Here is a 13,546-nt window from a genome sequence, read left to right as displayed (position 1 = left end):
AATAGTTGTTCTAAAGTCTGTGGTGTTCCACTAGCATAGAACTATATGAGGTCATAATCAGATTCCAAGTATTAGAGTCAGAGGCTTAGCTGGTATAAATTAGTGTAGCTTAATTGTTTTAAGTGAAAGTGACTTTCAGTTTATAATCTTTCCCAATTACTATTAAAGTTGGTGAACACACTTTATGACATTATTTTTAATTTATAGCCGTATAAAACTACACCTACATTTTTTGTTTGCCGCTCTGGCCAACTCCTGTTAAGCAATGTCTACACAGCAGCATTACTTTGGAATAATTGACATTATTTCAAAATAACATAGTCCACGTCTACAGTACAAGCCGTTATTTTGACATAATCTTGAAATAATGTTGATCTCGAGGACTTCTTACTCCAACTCCTGTAACTTTCATTGTACGAGAAGTAAGGAAAGTCGGAGGAAGAGTGCTCTTTCTCGGACTTCCTGCTGTGTAGACAGTGCCAAAAGCTGAAATAAGCTATTTTGACTTAAACTACGCAATTGACATAGCTCAAGATGTGTAGCTTATCTCGGCTTTAGCTCTGTTGTGTAGATGTGCCCTAAGTGGCCTAGACAAAAACCTGGCAAATAGGCAGTCCCCTAAGAACCGTTTTCCTAAGGACTAGTGAGAGAGAGAATTTTAACTAATGAGCTATGCATCCTTCTGCATAACATGTAGGTCTCTAATAAAGACAAATGTTGATGTCTCTGCTTCCACCTCTGAATCCTCAATGATTTCTGTGACTTTTTGAATATATTGTGCAGCACTAAAGCTAACCAGCTCTTTAGTGGTCAGACAACTGGAAGGACCTCCATTTTGGTGGAGCCCATATATTTATAGGTAAAAATAAAATGTTCTCTTTGGCACATGAGATCCACCCAGCAGGGCTTATTGGTTATGCCCAATAACCAAAGGAGTGAGGGCTGGGAGGCTACGCTCAAAATGATGACTCCATGTCTTAGTGCTGCATTAGAAGATACACCCATGTCTCTGTAGGACAGTGATAGAAATGTAGCCGTGTTAGTCTAGGGTAGCTGAAGCAAAATGCAGGACAATGTAGCACTTTAAAGACTAACAAGATGGTTTATTAGATGATGAGCTTTCGTGGGCCAGACCCACTTCCTCAGATCCTCAGCTCTGCTCAAACGAGCATGCAAAAATAGCGGTGTGGGCCTTGTGGTACAGGCAGTGGCATGGGCTATCCTCCTGGGGTCAGACGTACCTTGTCAGGCAGGCTTGTACCCAGCCTGCTGTTTTTAGCACACTAAGTCTGACTCTAGCAGAGTGTCCACTACACTGGTGGCCAGGTCACATCACTAGTTGGGTGTATAGGATATTTCAGTCACTGCAGCTTTCAGTTAACATCAGACTAACTGGAATTATTTACACTGATTTCTTTGCAACAAGTCATTATCCAGGGCATATACAGCAAATTATATAAGTGCATTGTTATTTTTAGTCCTTCCACAGTCAGTGAAAATCCACCATCCACCCACCTTCCACAGATGGCAAAAAATAAAATTTATAGCAGAGGAATACAAACCAGCTGGTAAATTACAGCATAAGCATTTCTAAAATGCAATATTTTGCTTTGTAGTCTGTGAGAGTGCTTTTACGTTGAAGCTTACCATAGGTCTTGGATAATTTTAAAAAAATGAATAGGACAATTCTAAATTAAGGAGTATAATTTCCTCTTGATATGAGAGGGTATGTCTACACTACCCTCCTAGTTTGAACTAGGAGGGTAATGTAGGCATACCGCACTTGCAAATGAAGCCCGGGATTTGAATTTCCCGGGCTTCGTTTGCATAAGCGGGGAGCCGCCATTTTTAAATCCCCGCTGGTTCGAACCCCGTGTAGCGCGGCTACACGGGGCTCGAACTAGGTAGTTCGGACTAGGATTCCTATTCAGAACTACCGATACACCTCGTTCCTCTAATGCAGCACTAAGACGAAGTGTACCGGTAGTTCGGAATAGGAACCCTAGTCCGAACTACCTAGTTCGAGCCCCGTGTAGCCGCGCTACACGGGGTTCGAACCAGCGGGGATTTAAAAATGGCGGCTCCCCGCTTATACAAATGAAGCCCGGGAAATTCAAATCCCGGGCTTCATTTGCAAGTGAGGTATGCCTACATTACCCCGTTAGTTTGAACTAGCGGGGTAGTGTAGACATACCCGGAGTTAGTTGTTTGCATTCCGATGGTCAACTATATTTGCCTCTTCCTTTCCCATCAGTATGAGGGGAGTTAGAGACAATAAATAGGTCTCCCTAGCATGCCTTTGCTATTAGGGAGAAGCACCGTGGGCAATTCAGTGAGAGAATCGGGCTTTCCAGTAGCCTGCATTTTGTGCAGTCATTTACACCTGTGGCAAGGGTAGAACACTACCGTTGCTGGTTGGGCATCATTTACCATTCACTTTGCACATATGTAAGTGAGAGCATAAAGTTCAAGGGAATGGAGAATCAGGTCCACAGCCTTTCAAAAACCCTCACTAGCTGATAGGTGCATGTGGAATGTGTAATTAAGCCACCAGAGCCACAGAAGAAAGGCTAGTGCCCACTAAAGTGCAGAATCAGCACCTAGACGTGTGTCTGTTTTCAACTGGAGAAGGGCCTAAGCAGAATCACTTACAAGGATAGTTGATAGCAGATGGTTTTTTAAAAGGGCATTTTATATAGGCCGACAGGAATTAACTGGCCACCTTGTTGTTTCCCTGCATTATTCAGTAGGGATGAAATTCAGCAGCTGTAGTATGGAGGGCTAGCAAATATTCTCCACCATTTAAAATTCAGCACAAAGGATGATCAAAAAAGGTGCATCTCCTGTACACTGTAGAAGGGCTTTCCACTGGTAGGATCACAAGCATCCAAAGCAGGGACTACAGTACAGGAGGTGTGGTTATGGGGGGCCCAGGTGGGGCCATGGCTCTTCCTGGCACCCCATCACCCAGACTTATGCATGGGAAAACCCATATATATTCATACTCGGAGCATTAGGATCCATGTTTTACCTCCCCTTCTCTCTGTCACATGGACTTGGGAAAAAGATCCAAAAAGGAAGCAGCCAGAGATGTCAGCTTATGGGGGCAGAAAATGTCAAACTTCAGATATTTAAAAATCTTTATATAGTTTTTATTGGACTTTCTCTACCATGAGCTAATTAGCTGTTTTCTCAAATATTCTCCTTCCTCACAGTCACAACTCAGCATCACCACCCAGCTGCCTCTCTTACCCTCTTAATGCTTCCGCCAAGCCCTCACATCTCTTTCTTGTAATGTCGTTCTTCTCTTCCTTGTTTTCCCACTTAGCTTGGCCCCTCCTAAGTACACCCACCCAAAGAAAAAGATATGGAACTGACATGACAAAATATGGAACTGACACCATCAGATGGTATTCACTCTGCTTACGTGCTATACTCTAGTCCAGAGCCGGATTAAGCTCTTTGAAGGCCATAGGCACGTTCATAATTGTAGGCCCTTAAATTAGACTACATAGAAATATATACAGGAGTACTGTCCTATCACCTGTCCACCTAATAACACCTACTTTAATTTTTGCTCTTGAAAATGGTGCATGATGTGAGAAATTAATGGTACTTCATCATATATATAGTAGCCCAATGTCTGTGACTCTGTAACGCTGAAATTCTGGCTGTTCCCTCTGGGCGGCACTGTTGCCTTCCACCGTGGCGCTCAGCTGACTTCTGCGCTGCTCAGCCGGGCCGCTGTGGGGGAGCAATGCTGCATGGGGAGCGTGGGGCCCAAATGGCCACTTGAGCTGCTTGCTCCCCCACAGCGGCCCAGCTGAGCAGCACAGAAGTCAGCCGAGCACCACAGCAAGAGATGAAGGGGGGCGGTGCGGGGCGGGGCCTGGAGCTGCTGTCATGCCACATGTCACCACCCCACTCCCCTTTGCCTCCCACTGTGGCACTTGGCTGAAATTCTGTGACACTCAGCCAGGCCGCCGCGGGGGAGCAAGCGGAGCAAGCAGCCGTTTGGGCTCCCCCGTGGTGGCCCAGCTGAGTGGCGCAGAAGTCAGCTGAGTGCCACGGCGGGAGGCAAAGGGGAACTGGGCGATGATTTGCGGCATGACAGCAGCTCCAGGCCCTGCCCCCTGGCCGTGAACAGACCCTAGCCAGAGGGTGGGTGGGGGAACAAAAGGGAGGGGGAGGTGCAGGACAATTGGGAGACTGCAGGATCAGTGCTGGGGTGAAGAGAAACGGTGCAGGGGGGCAGAGAAGCAGGAGTGGGAGAAGAGAAAGAGAGACGGAGAGAGAGGCAGGAGACGGAGGAGAGCTGAGGGGGGGGAGTGAGGCAGTAGGAGGAAGGGAGAGAAAGAGAGATGGAGCAAGAGACCAGAGGCGGAGAGAAGACCGAGATAGAAAGGGAATAGGATGTGGAGGAGAGACCTGAAAATCTCCTTTTATGATGGGTTAATTGGCTAGTTCTAAAATAACAGCCATTTTGTTGTATACTACTATTATATTTAGGATTCACCTGATAGTTTATCAGCTGACAAGGAGGAAAGTAAGGCTGAGAATGTTAGGGAGATTTCCAAACCTGACCGGTCCTTTGTAGATGACAAATCTGAGGAATTGTCACAGATTAAAGTGTCATTAGAGGAGATTTTGGAATGAATTGATAAACTTAACAGTAACAAGTCACCGGGACCAGATGGCATTCACCCAAGAGTTCTGAAAGAACTCAAATGTGAAATTGCAGAACTATTAACTATGGTTTGTAACCTATCCTTTAAATCAGCTTCTGTGCCCAATGACTGGAAAATAGCTAATGTAACGCCAATATTTAAAAAGGGCTCAAGAAGTGATTCCAGCAATTACAGACCGGTCTGTCAGTACCGGGCAAATTAGTTAAAACAATTTTAAAGAATAAAATTGTCAGACACATAGAAGAACATAATTTGTTGGGCAAAAGTCAACATGGTTTCTGTAAAGGGACATCATGTCTTACTAATCTATTAGAGTTCTTTGAAGGGGTCAACAAACATGTGGACAAGGGGAATACAATAGATATAGTGTACTTAGATTTCCAGAAAGCCTTTGACAAAGTCCCTCACCAAAGGCTCTTATGTAAATTAAGTTGTCATGGGATAAGAGGAAAGATCCTTTCATGGACTGAGAACTGGTTAAAAGACAGGAAACAAAGGGTAGGAATAAATGGTAAATTTTCAGAATGAAGAGGGGTAACTAGTGGTGTACCCCAAGGGTCAGTCCCGGAACCAATCCTATTCAACTTATTCATAGATGATCTGGCAAAAGGGGTAAACAGTGAGGTGGCAAAGTTTTCAGATGATACTAAATTGCTCAAGGCAGTTAAGACCAAAGCAGACTGTGAAGAACTTCAAAAGGATCTCACCAAACTAAGTGACTGGGCAACAAAATGGCAAATGAAATTTAATGTGGATAAATGTAAAATAATGCACACTGGAAAAAATAACCCCAACTATACATATAATATGATGGGGGCTAATTTAGCTACAACTAATCAGGAAAGAGATCTTGGCGTCATCATGAATAGTTCTCTGAAGACATTCACGCAGTGTGCCTCGGCAGTCAAAAAAGCAAACAGGATGTTAGGAATCATTAAAAAAGGGATAGAGAATAAGACGGAGAATATATTATTGCCCTTATATAAATCCATGATACGCCCACATCTTGAATACTGCGTTCAGATGTAGTCTCCTCATCTCAAAAAAGATATACTGGCATTAGAAAAGGTTCAGAGAAGGGCAACCAAAATGATTAGGGGTTTGGAATGGGTGCCATGTGAGGAGAGATTGAGACTGGGACTTTTCAACTTGGAAAAGAGGAGACTAAGGGGGGATATGATAGAGGTATTTAAAATCATGAGTGGTGTGGAGAAAGTGAACAAGGAAAATTTATTTACTTGTTCCCATAATATAAGAACTAGGGGCCACCAAATGAAACTAATGGGCAGCAGGTTTAAAACAAATAAAAGGAAGTTCTTCTTCACATAGCTCATAGTCAATCTGTTAACAGGGTTTAAAAGAGAACTAGATAAATTCATGGAGATTAAGTCCATAAATGACTATTAGCCAGGATGGGTAAGGAATGGTGTCCCTAGCCTCTGTTTGTCTGAGGGTGGAGACGGATGGCAGGAGAGAGATCGCTTGATCATTACCTGTTTGATTCATTCCCTCTGGGACACCTGGCATTGGCCACTGTCAGCAGACAGGATACTGAGCTGGATGGACCTTTGGTCTGACCCAGTATGGCCATTATTATGTTATTATTATGTTCTTATAACTCAGTTTTAAGATGCTAAAGCAATCTATAAGTCAACTGGAATAAGTCATGCTCTCCTTGCAAATATTAATACAATATTTACTTACAATGGAAAGGAGAGAAAAAAGTATGCACTCAGGCGTGTACAGTTTCTCTGGGATGTCAGCTCTCAAGGCAGATGACAGTGATGTCCTGGGAGCAAGGCCATGTGTGGCTTGGACAGCAGCCCATGTCTCACAGGACCCCAGAGGTCTCCCGGGGAACATACTTTCCCCCATCCACTCCCCCCATCCCACGGACAAGCAGACAAAGGAAGTGTCCAGCTACACAGGGATTTCATGGCTAGAAGAGGGGCCTTGAGCAACCTGGGCTTCCGTCGGTGCCGCAGGTGGGAGCGGATTGTGCCTCAAGTGTGTAGGCATGCCCATGTGCCATGTGTGGCACTCCAGAGTCTGTGTGAGGGTATGTGTGTGCCCTTGTCCCCAACCTCTTTTCAAAATGGTGGCTAGTGGGTGGAGGGCGTCCCCTCCCCCGGGAGTCAGAAGTGTGTCTGGCCTCTCCAGAGCCTGTGAGCAGGAGCCCAGGGGTACATGCACAGGCTGCGGCATGAGGGCCAGGCCGAGAAGACTAAGTGACAATCGCACCACAGCCCCTCAGTGCCCGCAGACTCCACCCTGTGTGTGTAAAAATCTCACCTGATGATCCCTTCCCAGCCTTGGAGGATGCCTGGGAGACATCCACGCCCTGGAGTACCAGCTCCAGGATGATGGTGGTGATGGTGCTGCCCATCTCTTCCTCCTTCTCCAGCTCCTCTTCCTCCTCCTGGCCTGGGACCCCTGGGCAGGCAATGGCAGGCATCTCCTGCCCAGAGTTCACCACCAGAGGTGTGGAAGGGGCTGCACCCCAGGATGTGGTAGAGTTCTTCATAGTAGGGGCAGGAGTGGTGGCCTGCCCTGGAGCGAGAGCTGCTCTCCCTGGCCCTGGCATAGCCATGCCGGAGCTCTTTCACTTTGCTCTGCACCTGCTCCACAGTGAGATAGTGGCCCCTCATGGCCAGGATGTTGGCCATCTAGCCATAGATGTCAGTGTTATGGCATCTGGAGCAGAGATCCTAGAGGGTTGCCAGGATCTCTGCCCTAGACCAGGATGGCATATTTCTCTTGCGGCCCTTGGCAGGCTCCTGGGAGCCCTGTGCATGCTCTCTGTGAGGGCCAATGGGCTCTTGGGGGGCTTGTGGCTGGGACATTGGTGCCCAGATGTATGGTAGTGGCAGCTATGAGGTGTGTTGCAGCTTCCAGGGCCGGTTTCCTGCCACAAGCCCTGGCCTGGGTGTCTGCAGCTTTAACAGCTGCCAGGAGACAGGAACTATGGAGTTGTGATGAGTGTGGATGGAGTGGTCAGCAGGTAACCTGTGTTATTTTCTAGAGGCCTCTTTTTTCAACAGAATCCACACATGCCTTTTTCCAAAAAAGCTTTTTCCGAAAAAGCCTTATTCCTCGTAGAATGAGGTCTACCACCATCAGAAAAAGCCCTCTGTTATTGCAACTTTTTTGTCAAAATAATGCAATTGCAGTGTGGATACTAGTATTGTTTTTCCAGAATAATGCCCATTATTCCAGAGAAATGCTGCAGTGTAGATGTACCCTCAATCTCCAGCATGGAACTTCTGCAGCTGTTGAGGGAGAAGTACCCCTCCCCCAGTAAGGCATCTCCCTGTGAAGCAGTCCCTGAGCATGTACGTATGCAGAGAAGAAATCTGTGGCAGCAATGATCAGTGCACAAATAGCAGAAAAGTTGGTGACAGGTTTTCCAAATGTCAACATTCCTTTCAGAATGTATCTTGCCATCTTGGGAACAAATTGTGAAGGGGAGCACTCTTTCAAAGTTGAGACATATAAAGAACAGTGATCATAGATTAAAAGGGTACAAAAATAGTTTGGAGTATCTTGACAACCGTTGGAACCAGGCTCAAGAAATGTATGAATGGACACAGAATTCAGGCAAGACAATTCAGGCAAATGCATTGGGCCTCCAGGAGAGAAGGAGCAAGGCATAGTGCTGGGGCCCACAATGAGTTCTGAAGGCAGAACTGGTCCTGAAGTTGCAACTTGTGATGAGGTTTGGGGAGGATTCCCTCCACCGTGAAATGAAAAGGAAAAGTGTAAGATGATGAGTCACTAGACTCTGCATAAGCCATGTGCATTGATGAATCATTCCTGGGCTAGACTCAAGCTAATCCACAAGGCAAGATCTGGGCTGGTGACGCAGAGTAGGTATGTAAGCCTCACATGTAAGAAGGAACAGCAGCCAGTCTGCTCAACATCGCTCCAGGGCTTGGAACGCTCCTTGGCTTTATAGTGGCAACAGCCTACTCCAGCCTTGCTCTTGTTTCAGCCTTGTTCCTAGTCATGCTCTAGCTTTGCTGTCACTCCAAACTCACTCCAGATTCTGAACTAGACTCCTGATTCTGGGTATCAGGAAATACTAACCATAATGGCTATTGATTGCTTGTAGAGCCTATATCTGGAGCAAGTGTACCTAATGGGCTTCTGGTAGATTTCTCAATGCAAGTGCAAAGGCTAGGAAGTTGATTTTCAAACCATAGTTGCAGGAATACATCAGGTCATGGAAGTGTTCCCACACATGGAAGGAACCTTTGCACAGAATGGACATGACCTGCAGTTTACAAGAAAGGAACAAGTTGCCTTCTCTAGAGAAGGATGTGGTGAGAATCTGCCAGTTCCAATTCAGACAGGGTATGTCTACACTACCCCGCTAGTTCGAACTAGCGGGGTAATGTATGCATACCGAACTTGCTAATGAAGCCCGGGATTTGAATTTCCCGGGCTTCATTAGCATAAAGCCGGTGCCGCCATTTTTAAAAGCCGGCTTGTTCGAACCCCGTGCCGCGCGGCTACACGCGGCACGGACTAGATAGTTCGAACTAGCTAGCCATTCCGAACTATCTGTACGCCTCGTGGAACTAGCGGGGTAGTGTAGACATACCCACAGAGATATACCCTTGGAATCAAGGACCCACGATCCAAGAAATCCAGAAGTGGGAACAGTTTAAGTATTACTGTTGTTGTTCTGGATGATATGTGCCCCAATTGGTAGGGTTGGTATCAGTGTTCAAGTAAGTTGCTAAAGCTAACCATGATGCCGGAAGGCATTTCAAAGATAGAAGTGCCTTGCAGATAAGTCATTACTGGCCAATCATAGTTAGTGATATCCAGTCCTGGATTAAGCAATATGCCCTACCCAATGGCATATTTCTTCAGTCCAGTGCTCCTTTAATTTGCATCAGTGTTCCACTCCCAGTGGGAGACTTAGCGTTGCACTTCAGAAACTGCCACATTGAACTTCCCAGGCCATTTCCTCACAATTCTTATTTTGGGAAGTGGGGTTTAAGCCCCAAGAAATGGTTTTGTTGTAAATGGCTGGTGCATGTGTTTTAGGAAATTGCCGTGATTTCAGAGCTATCAGTGAGTTGGGCATATCCCGGACTGTGGGCACACTTGGTCCAGCCCAGAGTTGCACATAGAGTGCCAAGACAAACACCCAAAAACCCTTGGGCTGTGTAGTATGAGTTCTGTTCACTTGGTGCCAGGGAGGAAAGTAAAGGTGGGCAGGCACAGGGGAAGTGGGGACTCAGATCCTTTAGTCATTTGGTTCAGGCAAATGTGTCCATAGAAAAATTCCCCTAGTACAGTAGGAAGAATCCCCTGCTTACAGACAAACAGAGCTGGAGGCTGCGGAAGGAAGGCCTGGACCCTGATTATACTAGCTCTGTATCTGCTGGAGAATCCCTGCCCTGTGTATCCCTAACAAGTGCACTGCCTGAATGCCACTTTGGGTTCGTCTAGACTGCAGGCGTCTTTCGGAAGAAGCTTTTCTGGGTGGGATCTTCCAAAAAAGTCTTCCAAAAGAGTGCATCCACACTGCCAAAGCACATTGAAAAAGCGATCTGCTTTTTCGAAAGATAGCATCCACACTGAATGGACACTTTCTCGCATTTAAGCTGTGATTACTATGGATGGAGTAGCCACCAGAGCACCTGTGCTTTTTCCTCTTTCCTCTTCTTTTAAAAAAACTCTCTCTTCACGTCCACACACACCTTTTTCCGACAGCACTCTTTTGGAAAAGGCATTCTTCCTCATAGAATGAGGTTTGCCAATGTAGGAAAAACCCCTGCGTTCTTTCGATTTTCTTTTGAAAGAACGCAATAGCAGTGTGGACGTAAGGGAAGGTTTTTTTGAAAAACGGCCATTTTTCTGAAAAAACTCTGCAGTCTAGATGCAATCTTTAAAGGGAGGTGATCAGGACTGAGAATCTTCCTTTAAATTTCTATTTTATTGCCCACAGCCCAAGTGCACCTTTACAGAATGCCCTAATGCTTGGGGTTCAAAAGTGGCTGTAAATTTGTGTAGATTTATTCATTGATTTGCATGATACAGCCCTGACAATAGTACACAATGAAACTATCGTCTGAATAGATGTTTGGGTCATATCTGCTCAGAAAGAATCTAAATCTTGATAACCTTGAGCAGTTATGATTAGGGATGTAAAATTAAGGATACATAAGCAATAGGGCAAATATTTCTGGGGCAACGCTGATTTTATCTGCAAGTGCCTTATTTTTTCACTTGGCTTGATTTGATGTTTCCTCTGTGTGAGCTTTTCCACAACCCTTTGCATTTTCATGCATCTTCCACTGCTGTCTGTTTTCCCCTTGAGGGAAGGTAATTGAACATACAGTGTGTCAGGAGTGACTCATTTAATCCAGTCAGGTGGTGATTTGGCTTCCAGAGCATTTGCATCACAGCAAGATGCTTGTGTTAGATTGTGCAGCTCAATATTACACTCAGCATTGAAGATTAAAATGAAAACTGGACGAAGCGTGACTCAGTAGCTGAAGGTGCTGGTATAAATAAGCAGCCTTGTCCCCATTGTCTTTTGCTGTGAGCGACAAAGATCTGTTAATTTTGCCTTTGCAGCTGATGAAAATGATATGATAGCCTGATTGAACCAGCAATGACCTGCATATACACAATGCCTGTACAAGAATAAATAAAAAGCAACCTCTTCCAAGAGTCCCGAGGAAGGCTGTGTAGCACTCGGCAGCTCTTTGTTCACTGCAGCATACTGCACAATATGCTGTGGAGAGGTTTTGTCTTCTACGATTTTTTTTATGAATGATAAACTGGGAGGGGCATAATGTCATCAGATCCTGATGTCAGCACAATGAATGAAATGCTTGCATAGCATATTGCTTCAAGACCAAGAAAACAGACACCAACTCAGATTGGCTTCCTAGAACAAATTGTCTTTTGCTGACGAAATCACCATTCCCACATGTGATGAATAAATCATATAAGTTAGGATTTAGATAAGCATGAAGATACACATGGAATAATGCAAAACTGATCTTGTTATACTTCCCTTTAAGAGGTGTTAGTGGATCACCCCTTCTGCAGACACTGTTAATGGGCTCAGTCAACTGAAGATCCGTCACTGACATTTTTGTTGTTTTCCATCTAGCCAAATGTTCTGCTTTTGTCTGCAGAATTCTTTGTTAAAGCTACAAGCCCTTGAAACTGACTTGTGCTCTGCATTTTTGCCAACCCAGGAAGAAACTCCTCAGCTGCAGGCTTTCAAGGATTCAGCCACTTCATCACTCCAATCCACTGTGCAAGCTGATGGGGCCAGTTCCAGAGGTAAGCTGCTATGTCATTCTGTGTCCTCGTTTGCAATTAAAAGGTAGTCTTATGTTCCAGTATATTCTAATATTTGTAGCCGAATGGATCACAGAACAGATTCAATGTGAAGGCTGAAGCACAATGAGGTGCTATCAATGCTAACAAATGTAAACAAAGGGATAAGATGTACGAGTAAGGGTGGACATAAATGACAACAGTCTTCTACTTTTCTAAGGTACAGCATTTTGCTTTTGAGGCAATCTTAAGAGTTCACATTTCTTCTTCTGTTTGACCTGTCTGTTTCTTTCAAGATAGCTACATTCTTTTTTTCTGTACTGTGCTATATCCACATTGTGTGTGATAGTCTGCCATTTCATGTCATTCTGTTTTGCCATTTTTTGTCAGACCAATGTCACTTCATTTCTCCTATTATTGATTTTAATTTAATGCATCATCATGGAGATAGTGAAGGTGAGTTTCACAGAACCTTGATTTTAATCATTCAGGAATCTGCCTTGTCCATCTTGCATAGAATAATGTGCCCCCTTTTCTTTTATTAACTCTACACACTGAAACCAATTCTTCCAAATGAATGGCCTTAAGGTTTGGCATAATGTTCTGTCACTCATAGCATATATTCACAGAGATGGCAGAATCATGATTTTAGGCAGAAGAGGAATTATTGTTTCTGAATTATTAGTTAATAAGACTGATATACCATACAGTGAAATGAAATGTAAGCTTACATGTTTGTACGGTCCACATTAAGGGAAACAGTTCAGTAATATGAGGCCTCATCCTAAGTCTTCAAGGTAAAACTTATGGATAAAAGAAAGCTGAGTTCAGAAAAGCTTGTGCCAGAGGCTGTTGTTTGTTTGGATTTTTTGTGAAAGGCAAGTATTATATTTAAACTATTTTTATTACTTACACTAATCTACTTCAGACTTGCTCAGATGATGGCAACCTATTGCAAAAAAATAAGGAATACTTACACATAACCCTAATAATTGAAAATCTAAGCAATGCAGCCAAAACCAGAGATTAACATTTTGGCTTCTGAGTTTATTAGGTTGTTTGGGTTTTTTCTAGCTGTTGCAATATAGGTCAACAAAACCCACCCACCTGAACAGGTTTCAAATATGAATTAATGGAGATTGCCTATCTCCTAGAACTGGAAGGGACCTTGAAAGGTCATCAAGTCCAGTCCCCTGCTTTCACAGCAGGGCCAAGTACCATCCCTGACAAATTTTTGCCCCAAATCCCTAAATGGCCTCCACAAGGATTGAACTCACAACCCTAGGTTTAGCAGGCCACTGCTCAAACCACTGAGCTATCCCTTCCCCCCACGCAACTATTAGAATTCCTAACAGTTGTAGTCTCCCACTTCAATATTTGAGTCAATAATGGAGACCATGAAAATGCTACAGGGAGTAAAGATGTCTTGTAGTTTGTACTAATATTGCATTGGCTCTTCCGTTCATTGGCAGACTGATTTTTTTGTCCTTTTCCAATTTAACACAAATATGTTTCTTCATCGATTTCTTAATCGATAATCAGAGGGC

At 44.4% G+C, this 13,546-nt stretch overlaps 1 protein-coding gene across 5 annotated transcripts in view; it reads left to right on the top strand.

Moving 5' to 3' along the window:
- Nucleotides 1-13,546, top strand: part of FAM13C (family with sequence similarity 13 member C) — a 189,389-nt gene that overhangs the window by 105,955 nt on the left and 69,888 nt on the right. For all 5 annotated transcript variants that reach the window (XM_075934855.2, XM_075934854.2, XM_075934852.2 and 2 more), the window contains exon 7: nt 11,915-12,002. In XM_075934855.2, coding sequence (XP_075790970.2) covers nt 11,915-12,002 — 88 coding nt within the window. The remainder of the gene's footprint in view (nt 1-11,914; nt 12,003-13,546) is intronic.

The sequence above is a fragment of the Pelodiscus sinensis genome, chromosome 8, assembly GCF_052426305.1.
Source record: "Pelodiscus sinensis isolate ZL-2025 chromosome 8, ASM5242630v1, whole genome shotgun sequence".
Taxonomy (NCBI): Eukaryota; Metazoa; Chordata; order Testudines; family Trionychidae; genus Pelodiscus; species Pelodiscus sinensis.
The sequence above is the reverse complement of the archived record's forward strand: the minus strand, read 5'-3'. Positions and strand labels throughout refer to the sequence as shown.